General features: G+C 45.5%; 1 protein-coding gene across 1 annotated transcript in view; it reads right to left on the bottom strand.

Annotated features, from left to right (window-relative positions):
- Window positions 1-12,009: 12,009 nt before the first annotated feature.
- Window positions 12,010-19,920, bottom strand: part of TSHR (thyroid stimulating hormone receptor) — a 94,173-nt gene continuing 86,262 nt past the window's right edge. The window contains exons 10-11 of the mRNA XM_029057588.2: window positions 18,942-19,130; window positions 12,010-16,367 (exon numbers count right to left, since the gene is read on the bottom strand). Of these exons, the coding sequence (XP_028913421.1) occupies window positions 14,954-16,367; window positions 18,942-19,130 (1,603 nt within the window). The 3' untranslated portion in view covers window positions 12,010-14,953. The remainder of the gene's footprint in view (window positions 16,368-18,941; window positions 19,131-19,920) is intronic.

The following is a 19,920-nucleotide window of genomic DNA, read 5'->3' as shown; positions in this document are numbered from 1 at the left end:
AGTCTTAATCCCCATTTTGTGGATGAGCTAAATGAGGGAGAGAGACTTGCCTGAGGTCATGTAGCAGACAAGTGGAGGAGCTGGGATTAGAACCCAGATCTCTCTGACTACCAGGCCTTATTTTATCTACTAGGCAACACTGCTTCTAATGTGGTTATTCCAATAGCCTGGAAGGCTTCATATATGAGCATGTGTGTGTGCACAAACATGTTCATTAGATTGCACAATCCTTGGGGGCAGAGAACAGGAGAATCCCAGGATCTCCAGCTTGCCAAAAATTCTGGAAAGGCTCTGACTAGAACTATGAGGACTGTTTCCATCATCAGTGACACACTGCTGCTTTTCCGGTTTCTCTTGTTTAATTATTGTCTTTGACTGAATTTTCCCAGTTAATAATAGTAATAATTAAGCATTTATTAGGTGCCGAAAACCATGCCCATAGGACTCACATATTAAGGGGGATGGAGACCATCTATTGAAACCCCATTTTACAGATGAGGGCAACTGAGGCTCAGAGAAGTTCAAGGACTTCCTCAAGTTCTTACAGCAGACAGATTGCAGAAATTAGATAACCCAGGTCTCCTGGCTCCCAGACCCCTGCTCTTGCCACAAAGCCACACTCCTCTAAAAGTTCTCTCTGTGTCAGGGATCCTTTCTGAATTTTTACCCTTGTAATTTTCACCATACTTAGCCCAGGGCTGATGCAGAGGAAACACTTAGCAAATGCCATAAATAAGAACAGTAAGTAGCTCACAGGTGTTATTGCAGGGATTTCCTTCTCGACAGTACTGGAAAATCCACTTTTTATGTCTTCAGGTCAAACCTGCAACATGTTTGGACTGCTCTCCAAGACTGAATGGCTTTTCAGTGGGATAGATTCTGACCCCATTTTTTAGGACTTCCCGTTGATTTCAAAGAGAATTGCAAGTGTGCCTTCCTCATGCGTTAACATATGTTCTGAGAAGTTTTCATGCATTGGCTGAAAGCAATATCCACAACCTCTGATTAGAATGGCAATCCAAAAAACCTCAAATCATCAAGAAAATCATTCTGCCTCTTCACTCTTCTTAGCAAGAGACACTGAAGGGAAGAGATTTACAGTGCATATTTCTTCAATTCTCTCTCTCCCCTTTATTCATTGACCTCTTTTACATTATAAAAAGCCTCCAGCAGAGTGAGATTCCTCTGAAACCTGAAAATGAAAAAAAGACCATTTACATTTGCTAATGATGATGATAATTGGGAAGCATTGTTGCCTAGGTAAAAGAGCTTGGGCCTAGGATCTAATCCTTGCTCTGCCACTTGCCTGCTGGGTGACCTTAGGTAAGTCACTTCACTTCTTTGGGCTTCAGTTCCCTCATCTGTAAAAATGAGGATTCAGCAACCTCCAATTTACAAGGTGAGCCCCAAGACCTGATGATCTTGTGTCTCTCAGTGCTTACTATAGTGCTTAGGACATAGTAAGTGGTTAACAAATGCCACCGTTATTATAAAAACATTTATCAGACCCTAGAAAAAGAAACTACTTGTTTAACCTCTTCTAACTACTTGAGTTCTCTTGATAATTTTGGCTCCTTCTGCACATTTCTGGAGTCTTTTGAGGGGAAACTTGCCTCTGAGAAACCAAACATGGGGTTGAGAAAAGACATTGCTTCCTCAGAGGAGCAGCATTACCTAATGGATAGAGCACCTGAGTTCTAATCCCAACTCTGACAATTGTCTGTTGTGTGACCTTGGGTAAGTTATTTCACTTCTCTGTGCCTGTTACCTCATTTGTAAAATGTGGATTAAGACTGTGAGTCCCAAGTCCACAGCTTGGTACCTACTAAGTGTTAACAAATACCACCCTATTAATTACTGTTTTCAAGATCAGGAGTCACACTACCTAAGCTAACTGGCATTAAAAGTAGGAAGGACCCTCTTACTGTCTCTTTACTTTTTTCCTGTCCCATACGCCCCAAGGATTGGTTGGCCTTCAGCTGCACCTTCCTGGCTGAACCTGCTGATTCTTTTTTAAATGTTATTTATTAAGTACTAACTATGTGCCAGGTACTATGTTAAGCGCTGGGGTAGATACAAGATAATCAGGTTGGACATAGTCCGAGCTCCACTTAGGCCTCAGTCTACATGGGAGGAAGAACAGGTATCCAATTCCCATTTTACAGTTGAGAAAATGGAGGTGCAGAAAACTTAATAACTTGTGGACGGGTAATGTGCCTGCCGACTGTCGGATTTTACTCTCCCAAGCACTTCGTAGAGTGCTCTGAACCCAGGAATTTGAATGACTGATTTCCATTACATGTCCACTTTTCCAAAGCTCTTAATGGTCATTCACTGGAGTAACACTAGACTGCAAGCTCACTGTGGGTAGGAATGTGTATATCCATTCTGTATATTGTACTTTCCCAAGCAGTTAGTACACTGTCCACACAGCAAGTGCCCAATAAATACCTCTGATTCTTTACATGCCACCCTACTTCCATGGACACATATGTGCCAGCTCTCTCACTTGATAAAGTGGATAGGATAGGCATGGCCTAGTAGATAGAGCATGGACCTGAGAGCAGAAGGACCTGGGTTCTAATCCCAGCTCCAACACTTGGCTGCTGTGTGACCTTAGGCAATTCACTTAACTTCCCTGGGCCTCAGTTCCCTCATCTGCAAAATGGGGATTAAGACTGTGAACCCTATGCAGGACAGGGACCAAGCCCAACCTGACAACAGTGTATCTACCCCAGTGTTTAGTACAGTTCCTGACACATAGTAAGCACTTAACAAATGCCAAAAAAAAATATGAAGGGATGGGACCTTTCTAAGCTGGGCAGCCTGGAAAAAAATATGCTGCCACTTGCCCTCCTCCCTCCAGCACCAACCATAACTTGTCCATTCAAACCTGGTTTCTCAAACGGAACAGTAGACTCTTGTGGAAGCCCCATCCTCTGGAGAGTAGGGGGAATCATGCCAGGTGAAGGCCACACAGGGGTCCCAATTCTAACTCCCGCAGCCGCATCCAAGTAACCGAGCTTTGGCCAACTCTCAATGGTACCTTGGTTGAGGGCTGGGAGCTGAGATGTGTCTTTTCCCTTCGGCTCCCACTAATTCCATAGCTATGGCAGTTGAAAGAAAACTCAGTCGTGCCTCAGTCTTGCAGGAAAAAGCGCGCAGGCCAGAGGCCTATGCTCACTGTTTCCATCTCCTTTCCAGAGGAAAGTTGCAAACAGAAACAACAGGCGCAACAGCCACGGCATCTGGTCTTTCACCTGGGCGGCGGAGACAGGTCAAAATCTTTTGTTCCGCCAGCATCTGTTGACGTCATTAAGATCAACCACTAGGGTCTTTCTGGCCTGGTTCTTTTGTAAAAGTCCTTAGGGAGCCAATGGGCCGTAAGAACACCATCGCGGGGATGGCTGGTGAGACTTCGCCAGGGGAATCCTCTACAAGCTTAAAATGGTGTCCTGGCAGAGTCTAGGTGATTACTAGGAGAACATGTAGGATCGCTCAGCTCTGTGGCGCAGGAAAAACAGTCTTGTCCCATGCCACCTGCCCATGTAACCCCTGCCCCTTTTAGTTCATGTCCCTCGGAACTCAGGAAAACCAAGAACTGCTACAGGAATATTGGCCTTTGAAGACAGTTTTTCTTTGAAGAAAAACTTGTTTCCTCATCTCTTTAAACAATGACTTTTTATTTGAATGAGTCTTTTTTTATCATTCATTCATTCGATCATATTTATTGAGCGCTTACTGTGTGCAGAGCACTGTACTAAGTGCTTGGAATGTACAATTCAGCAACAGATAGAGACAATCCCTGCCCAACAACGGGCTCACAGTCTAAAAGGGGACTTATCGTATTTGTTAAGCACTAACAAGAAGTGGAATATATATAAGGTAATAAAACCACAAGAACTAAAAGTCAAATGTGATTGCCATTAAGCTCTACAACTTTCAAATGTGAGTTATTTTTTTTTCCAGTCAAGCATTAGCATTTATTGAGCACCTGTGTATAGATCATTGTATTAAACTATGTGGAAGAGTACAAAAGAATTAGAATTACATAAGCTCTGTCCTCAAGAATATCAGGTTGGACACAGTCCATGTCCCAGATGGGACTCCTGCTCTTAATCTCCATTTCACAGATGAGGTAACTGAGGCCCAGGGAAGTGAAGTGACTTTCCCAAGTTCACACAAGCAGGCAAATGGCAGAGCTAGGATTAGAACCCAGTTTCTTCTGACTGCCAGGCCAGAAAACTTCTCTCCTTGGGAAGATGGGTTAAATAGAAGAATCTCAAGACCCTCCCCCAATTTTAGATGATGCTTGCTAGTGGCCAAAAAATTCTTTTAGTTGAGGAGGTACAGAGCTTTCGGTGTACTGTCCAACCCCCTTGGGAAATGGCTGGGAAATGGAAGGGTCTTTGTACTAATAGAAAACCATTCCCACAGACCATGTCGCAAACCACTAACTGGATTCGGAAAGTCTGCCAAACCCCTTAATGGATGACTTCATGACTGGATAAGTAATAATAATGATCATAGTATCTGTTAAGTGCTTATTATGTGCCAACACTGCACTAAGCCCTGGGGGTAGATACTGGATAATCACATCCAACCCAGACTCTGTCCCACAGTCTAAGGGGCAGTGAGAACAGCTATTTAATACCCATCCTACAGATGAAGGAACTGGGTCCAAAGAAGTAAAGTGATTTGCCCAAGGTCAGTCACACAGCAGGCAAGTGGCAGAGCTGGGCCTATGTTCCAACAATGAGACCAAGCTGTTGCCAACTGCCAACACTCCTTTAACCCCCTAACTCTATCTTTCCCATTGTAAGTTCCTCTTAAAGGATGGTGACTTTACCCCCTGTCATGGTTAGTGGGTCACAGGCTGCTTAAGGCTGATTACACTGCCAGAAACAGCTGAAGACCAGTGTGGTGCTCAGCCTGAACCAATGCAATCTGAAACCTGCTTTCTTATTAGAAAGTCCATCCAGATTGAGGATGAATGTGAAACTTTGTATAAATCCAGGAACTGGACCTCTCAAGAGCCCATGGGAGGCCAAGTTGCTTCTGCCAACACGTGGGAGGAAAATCAACTGGGGTTACTCCCTCCCCTGCTGGCTTTGACTTTGACTGATGGGGCACTAATCTATTGAACATTCTGACTCATTTTAAAGCAGGTGGGAGGAGAAGGAACAGGAGCAGGACTGGGGGCAGAGCTTGGATCTTGGGCTGGTTAGAGGGAAAAACCAAAAGAACTAAAACTCAAATCTGATAAACTTATTTGGCTCTATAACTTTTAAATTTGAGTTCTTTTTTTCACTCAAACATTAGTATTTATTGAGCACCTGTGTGCAGAACAATGAATTATAGCATTTGGAAGAATACAAAAGAATTAGAACACTTAAGCCCTGCCCTCAAGAAGCTGACCAGTGGAAAAGACTGGCACAAACATTCCACTAAAATGTAAGCTCCTTGTGGGCACCAACTCCACTGTATTGTACTCTCCCAAGTGCTTAGTACAGTGTCTTGCACACAGTAAGCACTCAATAATTATGATAGATTGATTAACCTTGGGCTAGAGCATCAGGAGTCAGTTTCATCTGGTGTGAACTGGATTTTGTTGACAGCAGAGAGGAGAAGTGAGTGCACCAGGAAAAGTTGAGGAGGAAGGGACTCTCATTTATCTTGATGGATAAATCAATTACTGATAAGAGTAATAGAGAATCTAAGATAGGCACACAAGTGCTAAGCTACAGGGGAAGGAGGGGATCTGCTGAAATAAATGCTTATGTGTGGCACAGAAGGGCTAAACTGGCAATTGGAGGACTATTATTATTGGCATTACTAGTAAGTAATAATACTTATGGTATTTGGTAAATGAGTTCTTATGTGCCAAGCACTATCCTAAGTACTAGGATAGATTCAAGATCATCAGGTCAGACACAAGCCCCTATCCCACAGTAAGCTCACAGTCTATGAGGGAGGGAGAATAACTATTGAATTTCCAATTTACAGATGAGGTAACTGAGGCACAGAGAAGTGAAGTGACTTGCCCAAGGTCACACAGAAGGCAGATGGAAGAGCCTCGTTTAGAACCCAGATTCTCCGACTCCCAGGCCCAAGCTCTAGGCCATGCTGCTTCCTTAGGGAATGGATTGGGGAAGGCCATCTGGAGGAGTTGCAATATCAAAATGATTTGCAGATTGAGAGAGCTGGGGTTTGTGAAAGGGAAGATAGTTATTATTATTATTATTATTTTTGTGGTATTTAAGTACTATGTGCCAGGCACTGTACTAAGCGCTGGGGAAATTATAAGATTATCAGGTTGGACACAGTTCCTGTCCCACATAATGCTCAAAGAGAAGATGAGTGACTTGCCCAAGGTCACACAGTGACAAGTGGCAGAGTAGGGATTAGAACCCAAGTTCTCTGACTCATAAACCCATGTTCTTTCCACTAGGTCACCTGCTTCTCCAGCAGATTGTTCCAGGAATGGGAAGAAAGGTGTAAGCAAGAGGTCGGTGGTGAGAGAGATGAAAGAAAGGCATGGTGAGTAGGTGACTTAAGAGAAACAAAGCAGGAGAGCTGGGGCATAGTGGGAGAGGAGAGGGATGATCGATTGTCCTAATGTCGACGGTCAAGAGTTTGTACATGATATAGAGAGGAATGGACAATCTCTGGAGATTACTAAGAAGTGGGGAGATCTGTGTAGTATGATTTTGGGGGAAAATGATGCAGACAGGAAAGTGAAATGTGGACAGGAGAAGAGAGAGACTCAGGGAAGAGAGTTAAGTGAGTAGGCTGAAACAGTAGTCATGTCCAGATCTGACAAGTGCCTGGACCAGCCCAGAAGCTATATGAATGGGGAGGAAGGGATGGACTCTGGAGATGTGGCAGAAGAAGAGGTAATAGAAATAATATCCAGAAGGTCAGTGGACAAATGCCTCAAGAAAGTCATCCAGTAATTCCCTAAATTTGGGGTGCTCCAAAACCAAAAAGTTTCCTTGGCCTTATTCCTCAGGCCAATTCTCAATGATCATCAAGGGGAACAAAAACAATGCCGATAACTAGACTTGCTAGACAAGTCATCAACTATGCAAATTGCTGAGGCTTACGATGGGATAACTTATTGGTGTTTTCTATAAAAATGCTCAACTTATTTCCCTGGCTTAACACGAATTTATCCTTCAGTGTGGTTCAGTTAGTTTATCTGCCTGTGGCAGCAAGTGATAGCAGTAGTCATTTCTTTCCTTCCTGAAATGTAGTTCCTGTTTTCTAAAATACCCTGGAACTCAATGCCTATTATTATTATTACCACTACTACTAATTATACATCTGTTATTTGTTATTTGTTGAGCCCTTACTATGTGCCAAGCACTATGCAGTGTGCTGGGGTAGGTGCAATACAGTCAGATCAGAGGAAGAAAGGAGGCTATCATAAGCAGTTTCAGAGGAAGAAATTTCAGCAGAGGGAGCAAAAACCAGATTGCAAAGGATCAAGTAGATATACTGAAGGAGAGCAACCGAATGGGAGAGATGAGCTGATGGCTGGATGGTGCAGTGGGGCTGAAAGAAGGTTTTCCTAGGAAAAAGGACCCGTGACTGTGTTTGAAAGCAAAGGGTAAGGAGCCTTCGGAGAATGGGTAGTTGAAGAGGATGGTCATGAATGGAAGACAAGTGCGGGCAAGAGGGAAAGAACATGAGTCTGGGAGGACCTGGGTTCTAATCCTGACTTTTCCACTTGTTTGGGCAGTCACTTCACTTCTCTGGGCCTCAGTTACCTCATCTGTAAAATGGGGATTAAGATCGTGAGCCCAGGTGGGACTTGAACTGTGTCCAACCTGATTATCTTGTATCTATATGGTTTAGTACACATGCTTTCTATGTGGTATTTATTTACTAAATACCACTAAAAAAGAGGTGGGGAAGAGGCACAGGTTGAAGGAGTAGGTTTCAAAGGCAGGTTGGAGGTCTCTTGAAAGACTACTGGGAAGGATGAGAGCATGGGGAGCTGGACAGGAGAGAACTGGGTAGGTGGGGGGAAATGTCGGGGACTTCACATCTGATGGTTTCAATTTTGTCAAAAACATAGTTGGTGATGCCATGACAGGACAGAAGTGAGGTAGGAGGGAATTGACAGGATTAGGGGGTGTGGACAGTCATCATGGGCATCAATAAGGGAGGAGAAGCAGTGCTGCTAGGCAGAAGAGAGGATGGAGTTACAGATGTATACACATACCCCATCCTAAAAAACACTCCCTTAACCTCATTACACCTCCAATTATCACCCATCTCCCTCCTACCTTTCCTTTTTAAACTCTTTGAGCAAACTGCTTAACACCCCTGCCTTTTGAGCCCCTGCAATCTGGCTTGTGTCCCCCTCTGCTCCATGGAAACCGCTGTCTCCAAGGTCACCAATAATCTTTTTATCAAATCCAATGGCCTACAATCCACCCTAATCCTCCTTTGGCAGTGTGGAAACATCATTTAACTTCGGCTTCACTGACACTGTCTTCTCCTGATTCTCCTCCTCTTTGGCTGCTTCAACTCAGTCTTTTGTCTGGTCCTCCTCTGCCTCCCTCCCATTGTGGGGTTCTCTGATGCTCAGCTTTGGGTTCCCTTCTATTTTCCATTTACACACACTCCCTCAGAGAATTCATTCACTTTCAAACTTCAACTACCAACTCAAAGTGGATGACTCCTAAATCTACCTCTCCAGCACCAACCTCACTCATCTCTGCCCTGAGTCTTTCCCTTCTCCAGTCCACAATTCATTCTGCAGTCAGGATCATTTTTCTAAAAAGAAATCCTTCTGCATACACCTCTCTGCTCCTCAAAAATCTCCAATAGCTGCTAATCCCAAATCATATCAAACAGGAACTCCTTTCTACTGGTTTTAAGGCAATCTGGTCTTCCCATCCTAGATCCTCTCCCACTACTACCCAGCCAGCACACTTTGTTCCTCTGACACCAACCTACTTACTGTACTTCCATCTCATCATTATTACCATTGACCCCTACCCATGCCCTCTCTCTTGTCTGAAACTCCCTCCCTCTTTATATCCAAAGCCCACCACTCACCTCATCTTCAAAACCTTACTAAAATCATATCTCTTCAATCAGTCCATCAGTGAAATTTATTGATTGCTGAGCACTGTGCTAAGTACTTGGGAGTGTAAAATACATCAGAGTTGGCAGACATGATCCCTTCCCACAAGGAGCTTGCAATCTATAGGGGAAAATATGCAAATAAATTCCATATAAGCCAACAGCAGATTATAAGGATGTGTTACAGAAGTGCTCCAAGAAGCCTTTCCTGATTAACAATTTTTCCGCCCACCCTACTCTCTCTCCCTTCTGTGTCATCTATGCATTGGGTCCGTAGCCCCTAAACATTTTGATACTGACCCTAGTTCCATAGCACTTTGTATACATCCTCACTCTCTGCCACTTCCCCTATGTGTCATGTATTTCAAGGTCACTAGGTCATATTTACTGAGCACTTACTGTGAGCAGAGCACTGTACTAAATACTTAATAGTAATTGTGGTATTTGTTAAACGCTTACTATATGCCATGCTCTGTACTAAGCACTGGGGTGGATACAAGCAAATCAGGTTAGACACATTCTCTGTCCCACATGGGGCTCATGGTCTCAATCCCAGATGAGGTAACTGAGGCACAGAGAAGTGAAGTGACTTGCTCATTTCCAGCATGGATTATTAATAATAATAATAATAATAATAATAATAACAATGTTGGTATTTGTTAAGCACTTACTATGTGCAGAGCACTGTTCTAAGCGCTGGGGTAGATACAGGGTCATCAGGTTGTCCCACGTGGGGCTTACAGTCTTCATCCCCATTTTCCAGATGAGGTAACTGAGGCACAGAGAAGTGAAGTGACTTGCCCACAGTCACACAGCTGATAAGTGGCAGAGTGGGCATTTGAACCCACGACCTCTGACTCCCAAGTCCGTGCTCTTTCCATTGAGCCACGCTGCTTCTCATGATTAGAATCCATGACCTTCTGACTCCCAGGCCTGTGCTCTATCCACTATGCCATGCTGCTACACTTGGGAGAGTGCAATATAATAGACACATTCCCTGCCCAAAATGAGTTTACAGACTTGATGGGGAGACAAATGTTATGTATACAAGTGCTGTAGGGCTGGAATGGGGGATGAATAATAATAACACTGATGGTATTTGTTAAGCGCTTACTATGTGCCAAGCACTGTTCTAAGTGCTGGGGTAGATACAAGGTGATCAGATTGTCCCACATGGGGCTCACAGCCTTAATCTCCATTATACAGATGAGGTTAAGTGAGATACAGAGAAGGTAAGTGACTTGCCCAAAGTCACACAGCTGACAAGAGCAGAGGTGGAATTAGAACCCATAACCTCTGACTCCCAAGCCTGTAGCAAGTCAGGGTGATGCAGAAAGGATTTCCAGAGTTGGTGAGGTTAGAAATCACGGATTGATTAAAAATGGAGAGTTCCAGCATTTGTCCAAGTTTATGAGTATATCAGATGGGGTGGAGTAGAATAATACTAATAATGACAATAATAATTATAATATTAGTATCTAAGTATTTCCTATGTGTCAAGCACTGGTAGATACAACACAAGCATATCGGGCACAGTCCCTGTCCCACATGGGGATCATGTTCTAAGGGGAGAGGCAGAATAGGCATTGAATCCCCATTTTACAGCTGAGAAAGCTGAGGCACAGAGAAGAAAAATTACTTGCCCAAGGTCTTAGCAGAACTGGGATTAGAACCCAGGTCCTCTGACTCCCAGCCTAGGTTCTTCCCACTAGGCCATGCTGCTTCTCCTGGCAGAAGACATCAGCGGAAAGGAGAGGCAGTTGACCGGGAGGTCACCAGGAAAGTCCACAGGGAGGTGGGTTGGTATGCAAGTGGTATCGTGGAGCAAAGAAACAGGCAGACTCCTCCCACTCCCCCAGACTCACTCAGAAACGGGGAGGAGTCAGCCTGCTTCTCTGGTCCACCGGATCCCACTCCTCCCCTTTCCAATTGAGTCTGGGGGGAATAGGGGATGTGAAGCTCCTTGGGCTAGAGCATCAGGAGTCAGTTTCATCTGGTGTGAACCGGATTTTGTTGACAGCAGAGAGGAGAAGTGAGTGCACCAGGAAAAGTTGAGGAGGAAGGGACTCTCGCCCATGATACAGGGGGTGATTCCATAGGCGGCATTTAGCTGGGGCTGAGAGGCAGAAGAAAGTCTTGGGTGGAGCACTATCTAGAGGATGTCCCACTGCCTTGTTACTTCCCCTTCTGCAGACCTCTTTGTGGAGAGAGATTCCACAAGTGAGGAAAATGGGAGATTTGATTATCCCATATATAGTTGGGTTTGGGATTATTATTTTAGAATTTGTTGAGCACTTGACACTGTTCTAAGTGCTGGGGGGGGATACTAGTTAATCAGGTCCAACCCAGTTTCTGTCCCATGTGGGGATTGCAGTCTAAGTAGGAGGGAGAAGAGGAATTAAATCCCCATTTTATAGTTGAGGAAACCGAGGCACAGAGAAATTAAGGGACTTGCCCATGGTCACACAACAGGCAAGTGGTGGAGCTGGGATTAGACTCCAGGTCCTCTGACTCCCAGGCCCCTGCTCTTTTCATTGAGCCACACTGCTTCCCTAAGAAGAAAGAGTTTGAATTGTTTACTATATGCAGTGCGAGCAAACTGATGAGTTCTTTGAAGCTTGAAAGGGAAGAGGAGCTAGTGCTCAAAATACTGAAAAGAGCCAAAAAAGAGAGTCCATTACATGCAGATCTTCTCAATCCCACTGGAATGTATATATGGTAGGTCTGTATGTATACACAGAGACACACACACTCACACTCTGCCAGCACCCCCATCCCCATCCCTTAGTGTTACTATCATCCAAGGTGTAGAAAAACCAAAATGAAAGTTACCCTGAGCAATGATGAATAGCTCAAGGAATCAATTGTGACTCAAGGCAATATAGGAAGGAGATGAAAGCACGAGACACATGCAGTACATTCACTTTTAATTAAAATTTCTCTCATCATATCTTTCTAGGCCAATTTTGTTGGGTCCTTTAAAAGCATTAGTTTGTATTTACAAGAATAAAGCTTATTATTTAACAGACAAACCAAAGACAACAATGGCCATAAGCAAAAAGATGACCCATTTGGTCAAGCTCATATACTTTCCTGCCAACACTCTCCAGAAGCTTTTGACTTGCCTCAAGGAAAATATTCATGATTTAGGCCCACAGGAAGTGCAGTCTAAGGACATAAAAAGTAGAATTTCTGCGCTCTAAGGATAAAATACCTGCGCTTTGAGTTCTTGAGCAGCAAAGCTCTCAGGCCACATGAAGAGACTTTCAACTGGAGGACAGTGACACGGACTTCAGCAGAGAGCCGAGGTTCTCAATTACTGGTCAACAAACCTCAAAAGCTGTTCTTGGGACCACAGAAGAATTCAGAATTCTCCCTTTCCAGGTGATTGTTTTAGAGAGGAAGGTGATGGTTCAGCAGCAGGACCATTCACTGGGCTGTCCTGGTGCTGCTCCTTCTTGGATAGATCCTGACAAGAGATCAGTCCAGTGTCCTGTGGGTCCTCTAGGAGATGCCCCAATCCACTCGCCAAGACAGGAGGCTTGGCAGTCTGGTGGAAAGCGCTCTGAGGATGGCAGTGAAAAATCCAGTCTTTAGTCCCAGCTCATTCTACTTCTTTAGACATATCGCTTAACTTCTCATGTTCTCCGTTTCCCTTTTTGTTGTTTCCCTCATCGGAAAACTGTAGTGTCAAAGGAGGCGATTGGTGAGAGAGAGCTTTGGGTGCTTTGGGAGACAAGTATTGCTTATTTCACGGGTGTTTGAAGATATCAAATTCTCCCCCAAGAGCCTAATGAATACTCAAGGAAGAGCCCTTATAGGGATTCATCCAGGTCATTCAATTTTATTTATTGAGCGCTTATTGTGTGCAGAGCATTGTACTACGTGCTTGGGAGAGTACAATAATAGACACATATGCTGCCCACAAGCTTGCAGTCTAGAGACGCGCTTCTTAAATCCATTGTGACTATCAGAACCGTGCTATTTTGTTACCTGCCTCTCCTCTTCCCACACCTGAAATACAGAGGAACGCCATAACTCTCAAAAAGCTTGTAGTACTGGTCAAAGAGGGAGATTGGTGACTTAACTCAGAACAGTGCTGTGCTCACAGTAAGCACTCAGTATGTATCATTGATTGATTGATTAATTTGATTCCTATCATTTTCCTAACTTCTATTTTCAAATTTGAATCAAGACTTTGGCTTATTGGACCTATCACAGCCCAATTATGCAGTTCTGCTTCGAAAATTTTCTCAGATCTGTCGTGAGGCACCTAGGATGCTTATAAGAAGGGTGCCTTTTGTGAAACAATTTTGGGATCAGAGTGGGGAGGTCACCATCTAGATTAGTGAGAGAAAAGGACACTGAAAGGTTTCCAGATCTAGTAAGAGAAGTAGAACACTTCGATCATCACCTAATTCCATCCAGCCCACAGTCTGAAGGGCAGGTTTGGGCAGTGGAATTGACCCACCTGCACCCAGTAGTGCTCATAGTATTGATCAAGCATTAACTGGGTGCAGAACATTGTGCTAAACAGTGGGGAAAAAAATTCCCAGGTGGGAATCAGACACAGTCCTCATCCCTCGGGGGGCTCAAAATAGAGTTGTCTGCTCAAACTAGGCCATTGACAAATATCCGCTGCCAAGTCTAATGATAGCCAAGATTCTAAACCTGATTTTTCTCCATCTGAATCACCCAGGCAAAAATTTTTCCTGGAATTATTGGGCTTTTTACAGCCAGATTGACTTGCTGTAAGAAAACAATTCTGGTCCAGGATGGTCTGATCCATCAGTGATATCCCATCGACAATGCCTTCAGAGGTCCTGATATCCAGTAAATGAGAGCTGGCTTTTGTGCCTAGAGCTGAAAGATTTGGAAGGGCTAAGAAGGAATTAAATCTCACTTGACCTCTCCTTCCTATTCCTGGTTTTCATTTTGGGGGGATTTTTTGATCTTCAAGGAAATTTCTGCACACTATGGAACAGTAAATTGATTAGGGGTTACATGCAGGGAACAGGAGAAGGAGGTGAGCGCATGGGCACAGTGGTACTGATCAATTTGGGTGAGCCAATAGACATTAAGGGGACTGAACCTGATTTTTATTGCCCGGTGATTTTGAAAACAACTTGCAAGGTTGACCCAGATGTGACACAAACCCCCATGCCAGTTTGGCACGCAGCACTTACGCTAGTCTGTAGGAAGGAACTTGAGACTGCTATTTCCCCGAAACTGAACACTGCATCCATCTCAAGAGCACAGAGAGAGTGGATCGTGTCTGGGAACTGCTTCTCAAGAGATGAGTAATGGTCTCCAAGAGTGGCCATGGGCATAAAAGTCAATTTGAAGATACACCACCTTCCTCACTAAAAATAAGTAACCCCTGACTGACTTTAAACCTCATTATCTGCATTTAGGGACAAACCAACTTCTCCTGCTGGCCTCACTGACTTTTAAGAAGGCTGAAGAGGAGCCAAATGTTTCTGGGAATTCTACTGGCAGAATCACCATCAAAGACGACAAGGCAGAGATCCTATACTGGAGCTGCTGGTGTCTAAGCAGGTTCTCTGGGTTACCCTCTCTGTTCACAGAACTGGCTGATCGGTAAATCCCCGAAGGAAAACAAATGGCTTCATTCTTCCACTTTGTCCCAAGTTTCTGACATGCTCGCTTTCTCCCAATGCCAATGGTGTCTTGAAGGGCGGGGGCTCAGCGGGGTCACATTTCCAGAGTCAGTGGGACCATTCCTTCCAGAAATCTCAGAACCATGTGGCCAAAAAAAAAGCAATGGGTCCTGGAGTTAGGCCTCTTGTCCAGAAAACCAGGTCCTCGTAGGATCACACTCCTGCCCTGAGAGTTACAACACCGTCAGCTTACAGTCTCCCTGGCAGGGGTCTGGTCTGGCAGGCGCTAAACAGGAGCCCCCACACAGCTCGTGCTGGTCGTGGGCTCTGGTGAGAGATTGCCCGGCTCCCCGGGTCCCCTTCTGGCCAAACGAACCGCTGCTGTTCCTGGGCGAGACCGTCTGGCCCCGGTAGAGCTGAGCCTGGTACTTGCAAAGGCCAAATCTGCTTAGCAAAATGAAAACGTCCCTGCGGAAAGCCTTGGTGAAGATGGCGTAGAGGAATGGGTTGGCGCACGAGTTGAGCGGGTAGAAGAGCACCAGCAAGATCTTGGAGTTGCTGACTGTGATCAGGGGCCTGTTCATCACAGCTGATAGGGCGTAGAATGAGATGGGTGCCATGCACAGGAAGTCGGTGAAGATCAGCACGGCCATCCGCTTGGCGATCTTGGTGTCCTGGTCTCCCGAGCTGTACTGGGGGTTCCGGACCGTGACGTAGATCTTGACGTAGCAGGAGCAGATGACGATGAAGGCGACGACGTTCAGCAGCAGTACTGAGACGACGTAGGCTCGGGCCGGGGGGGTCTCCGTGTCCATGGGCAGGCAGATGCTGACCTTGACGTAGCTGCTGACACCCACCAATGGAAACAGGGCCAGCAGGAAGCAGCCCAGCCAGCCACCCAGCATGACGATGGAGGCGTGCCGCCGGCGGATTTTCCGGTCTGGATGCATGGCGAACGTGATGGCATACCAGCGCTCCATCGTGATGGCCGTCAGCGTGTACACCGACAGCTCGCTGGCAAAGACCGTGAAGAATCCTGCTGTGTTACAGCCGGGCCCCGTCTGCCAGTCGATGGCGTGGTTGTAGTACTCCGAGCGGGTGCGGAGGTCCACGGCGGCAATCAGGAGGAGGTAGACACCCATGCAGAAGTCGGCAAAGGCCAGGTGACACATAAGGAAGCGGGGGACTGTCAGCTTGTAGTGACTCGTGAGGAGGATGAACAAGACAAAGGCATTGCCCAGGAGGGCCAGCAGGTTCACGAACCACACCGTGACCCTGAGGAACTCGTACCCCATGATGTCTTCGCAGGGATTGAACTCGTCAGGCTCTGGTGTGCACACCATGTCTTCGTTGCCCCCGCACACCGTGTAGTCATAATGACTGTCGAAAGCCTGGAACGTCTCCTCCTGGGGATTCTTCAGCTCTTGGCCAAACCCGACCGTCTCATCCTCCTGCTCTTCGAAGAAGACGTAGTAATGGGAGCCACCGCGGATGCCAGGAGACTCAGAGCCCTCCTCGCCAGATGCTGGGTCCATGGGTGCTTCGTCCTCCTCGCTGGAGTCCTGGGGGGATTGGGCGTCAGGGCCCCGGATGGATCTCTTACGACGAGAACTGTCACTCTGGTTGCACATGAGAGACTCCAGCATCCTGGAAGGCAAAAGACGGTGGGGACGAGGACACAGTGGGTCCAAGAAGACACAGCAGATTTTCCTGCTGAGCTCCCCCTTCCCTAGCCTGAGACACAGACAATTCTCCTCCTTCTCCACCTCAGTAGCAACACTTGACCAGAATTGCCCTTGTCCGGAACTTTTGCTCTTTCTGGGGCCACTTGCTTTCAGGAAAAAGCTTTCCACCAAGAGACAGAGGCTCTTTACCCAAGATCAATTGATCAATCAATTAATGGTATTTATTGACGGCTTTTACTGTGTGCAGAGCACTGTACTAAGCACTTGGGAGAGTACAATAAAGTTGGTAAACAGGTTTCTGGCGCACAACGAGCTTACAGTCTAGAAGGGGAGACATTCATAAAATATATTACTGCTTCTGAAGAGCAGCATTCCCTGCCCACAAGGAGCTTACAGTCCAGAGGATGAATTCAATGAAACTGTCTGGTGGGGGAAGCCAAGGGATTCAGAAGTTTTCAGTGTCTCTGGGTAAGACAGGAGTTACCGGTGAACTTTTCGCTCATACTGAGGAGGCTGGCAACCTGCCAGGGTTTGTGCTTTGCCCACAGCTTCAGTGGTAAGCCTGGGAATGAAAGGACAAAGCCCCTCTTCAAATTTTGCAACATTGCTTCCTCTGACTGCTCCCAAACTACCAGATTGAGAAATTTCCATTTTAAACATCATTATGCCGTTTCATTTTTGTTCCTAGCTTTGCTTTTCAGGCGATTTGGCTTTATGATGATGTCCTTATTGAATGTTCCTATTTAACTATGGCATCTTTGGGGCCCCTCTCCTCTATGAACCATGTAGATTGCAGAAGACTAAGGCTTTGCTCCACTTCCTGCTTTCCGTGCTCAGGTTTTCAGGTCAGAACTTATTAAAAAATCTGCACCCTCCATCTCACTGTTTCACTCTGAGCGTTACCCTTACTCTCTCCTCGCAGAGGCAGTAGAACTCCTCTGGAGAAGTGTGGGCCAGTCACAGGGAGGTGGAGCAAAGTGCTATAAGTTCGTTTTGGCCTGAGAACGTGTCTGCTAACTCTCTTGTATTCTCCCAAGGGCTTGCTAAAGTGCACTGCACATAGTAAGTGCTCAAAAAAATACCCTTGATTGATTGATTGTCTCTTCTTGCATCAGTAGCCTGACTGGTGTGTGGCGTTTTCATTTTTTCTGTTTAGGCATGCAGTCTGCCTCCCTCCCATTCCTTTCACATTTCTGTCTCTCTTCACCTTCCTCTACACTGCAAGTTCATTATGGGCAGGGAACGTGTCTGCTAATTCTGTTGTATTGGACTCTCCCAAGCACTTAGTATAGTGCTCTGCACATAGCAAGTGTTCAGTAAATACCATTGATTGATTGATTTGATATGCCACAATTTTCCTACTGTCCCCACATACGATGCTTTGAGCCTGAGGCCTTGGTGATCATAAATACATACCCTTGGCTGTATTCTTACTGAAGCAAATGTGAATTTATCCTCATTGCCATACCAATTAATGGTGTTTATTGAGTGCTTACTGTGTGCAGAGCACTACACTAAGTGCTTAAGAGAGCACAATACAACAGAGATGGTAGACACATTCTCTGCCCACCAGGAACTTAGTCTTATAGCTATACATACTTAGAAAACAAAATGCTGCACACCACACTATAAAGTAGCAAGAGGAATATTTTAGGTCTTAGGTTGGGAGCCTTGTGTGGGATGGGAATTGGGCCCAATCTAATTCTACCTAGCCAAGGCTGAGCATATACTAAGCTTCTATTAAGTAGAGTATACAGTTTTCTTCCTGGGCCAGGGGACGACAGGACTCAACCCCACTGGACTCTTGCAAAAAGGGTTTTGGCCCTGAAAATGATTAAAATGGTCAATACCAGGTTGGGTTTAAGTCCTCTGAGTGTTTTTCTTTTTTCTTTTTCTTAACAGTATTTGTTAAACACTTACTATGTGCCAGGCACTGTGCCAGGCACTGTGCTAAGCCCTGGGATAGGTTGGACATAGTCCATACACCGCACAGGTCTCACAGTCTTAATCCTCATTTTACAGATGAGGTAAGCAAGGCACAGAGAAATAAAGTGACTTGCCCAAGATTACAGAGCAGACAAGAGGGAGAGCCAGGACGAGAACCCAGTTTCTTCTGAGTCCCAGGCCCGTACTCTATCCACTAGACCACACTGCTTCTCTAGGTATTGGTACCATTCTGAAGACCTATTGACTCGGTTGTATTGTACTCTCCCAAGCACTTCATACAGTGCTCAGTAAATATGACTGACTGATTTACTTATGATCCAGAGAAAGCCCAGCTGGAAAAGAGAATTTAGCTGACCAGCTTGAGTTTTTTGAATACCTTGGGGCTGAGCTTTGGGATAGGAGTCAGTGGGAGGGAGGCTACAACCCCTTCCTAAGAAGCTGTGAATAAGTAGTAAGTAGAATTTATCTTGTCCCTTCCTGGAAGAGCACTGATAGGCCTCTGAGTTTCTGATCCTTGGCCCACACTACCAGAAAAGTAATGTGCCCCAGAAATGCTTTCCATGTCAGGACCCAGGTCCCTGCCACTCACCCTTTGATTTTCTTCCGATTCTTGAAAGCACAGCAGTGGCTTGGATAAGAAAGTTCAGCCCGTGTCAGGTGAAGGAAACTCAAGGCAAAGGGAAGCTTCTTGAGGGTCCAAGTGTTCTTAGCAACCAGCTCTTTCAGGCGTTCCAGACCTCTCGTTGGTAAGGCTGAAACACCCGTCTGAGAGACGTCCCTGGGAGAATAGAGCCAAACCGACAGGTGAAGGGTTTTTTGTTTGGTTTTTTTTTTAAATGCTATCTGTCCAAGCACTGTACTAAGTTCTGGGGTCGATACAGCTAATCAGGTTAGACACTGTCCATTTCCCACATGGGACTCCCGGTTTCAATCCCCATTTTACAGATGAGGTCACTGAGGGAGAGAGAAATTAATAGATTAGCCCAAGGTTAAACAGCAGATAAGGGGCATAGCCAGGATTAGAACCCAGGTCCTTCTGACCCCAGGCCCATGATCTATCCCCTAGGTCATGCTGCTTCCTAGACTGTAAGCTTGTAGTGGGGCAGGGATTATTTCTATTTGTTGCTGAATTGTACTTTCCAAGCAATTGTACACAGAGGAAGTGCTCAATAAATATGATTGAATGAATGAAAGGAGACTTAAGGGGGTAAGCATCACTGAGGAGACACTTGTCTTTCTATTCAAAAGCTCTATCCGTTGCAGGTTTTTTTTCTTCTTCAGCAAGATTGCCTTTGATCCATCGGAGAGCTAAGGAGACTCTTGGAATTTGTAGCAAAATCCAAGAAGCAGCATGGCCTAATGGATTGAGCACGGCCCTGGGAGTCAGAAGGATCTGGTTTCTAATCCCGGCTCCACCACTTGTTTGCTGTGTGACCTTGAGAAAGTCACTTCACTTCTCTGTTCCTCAGTTACCTCATCTATAAAATGGGGATTGTGACTGAGAGCCCCATGTGGGACATGGACTGTGTCCAACCTGATTAACTTTTGTCTACCCCAGTGCTTAGAAC

The sequence above is a fragment of the Ornithorhynchus anatinus genome, chromosome 1, assembly GCF_004115215.2.
Source record: "Ornithorhynchus anatinus isolate Pmale09 chromosome 1, mOrnAna1.pri.v4, whole genome shotgun sequence".
In the NCBI taxonomy this organism is placed as follows: domain Eukaryota; kingdom Metazoa; phylum Chordata; class Mammalia; order Monotremata; family Ornithorhynchidae; genus Ornithorhynchus; species Ornithorhynchus anatinus.
The sequence above is the reverse complement of the archived record's forward strand: the minus strand, read 5'-3'. Positions and strand labels throughout refer to the sequence as shown.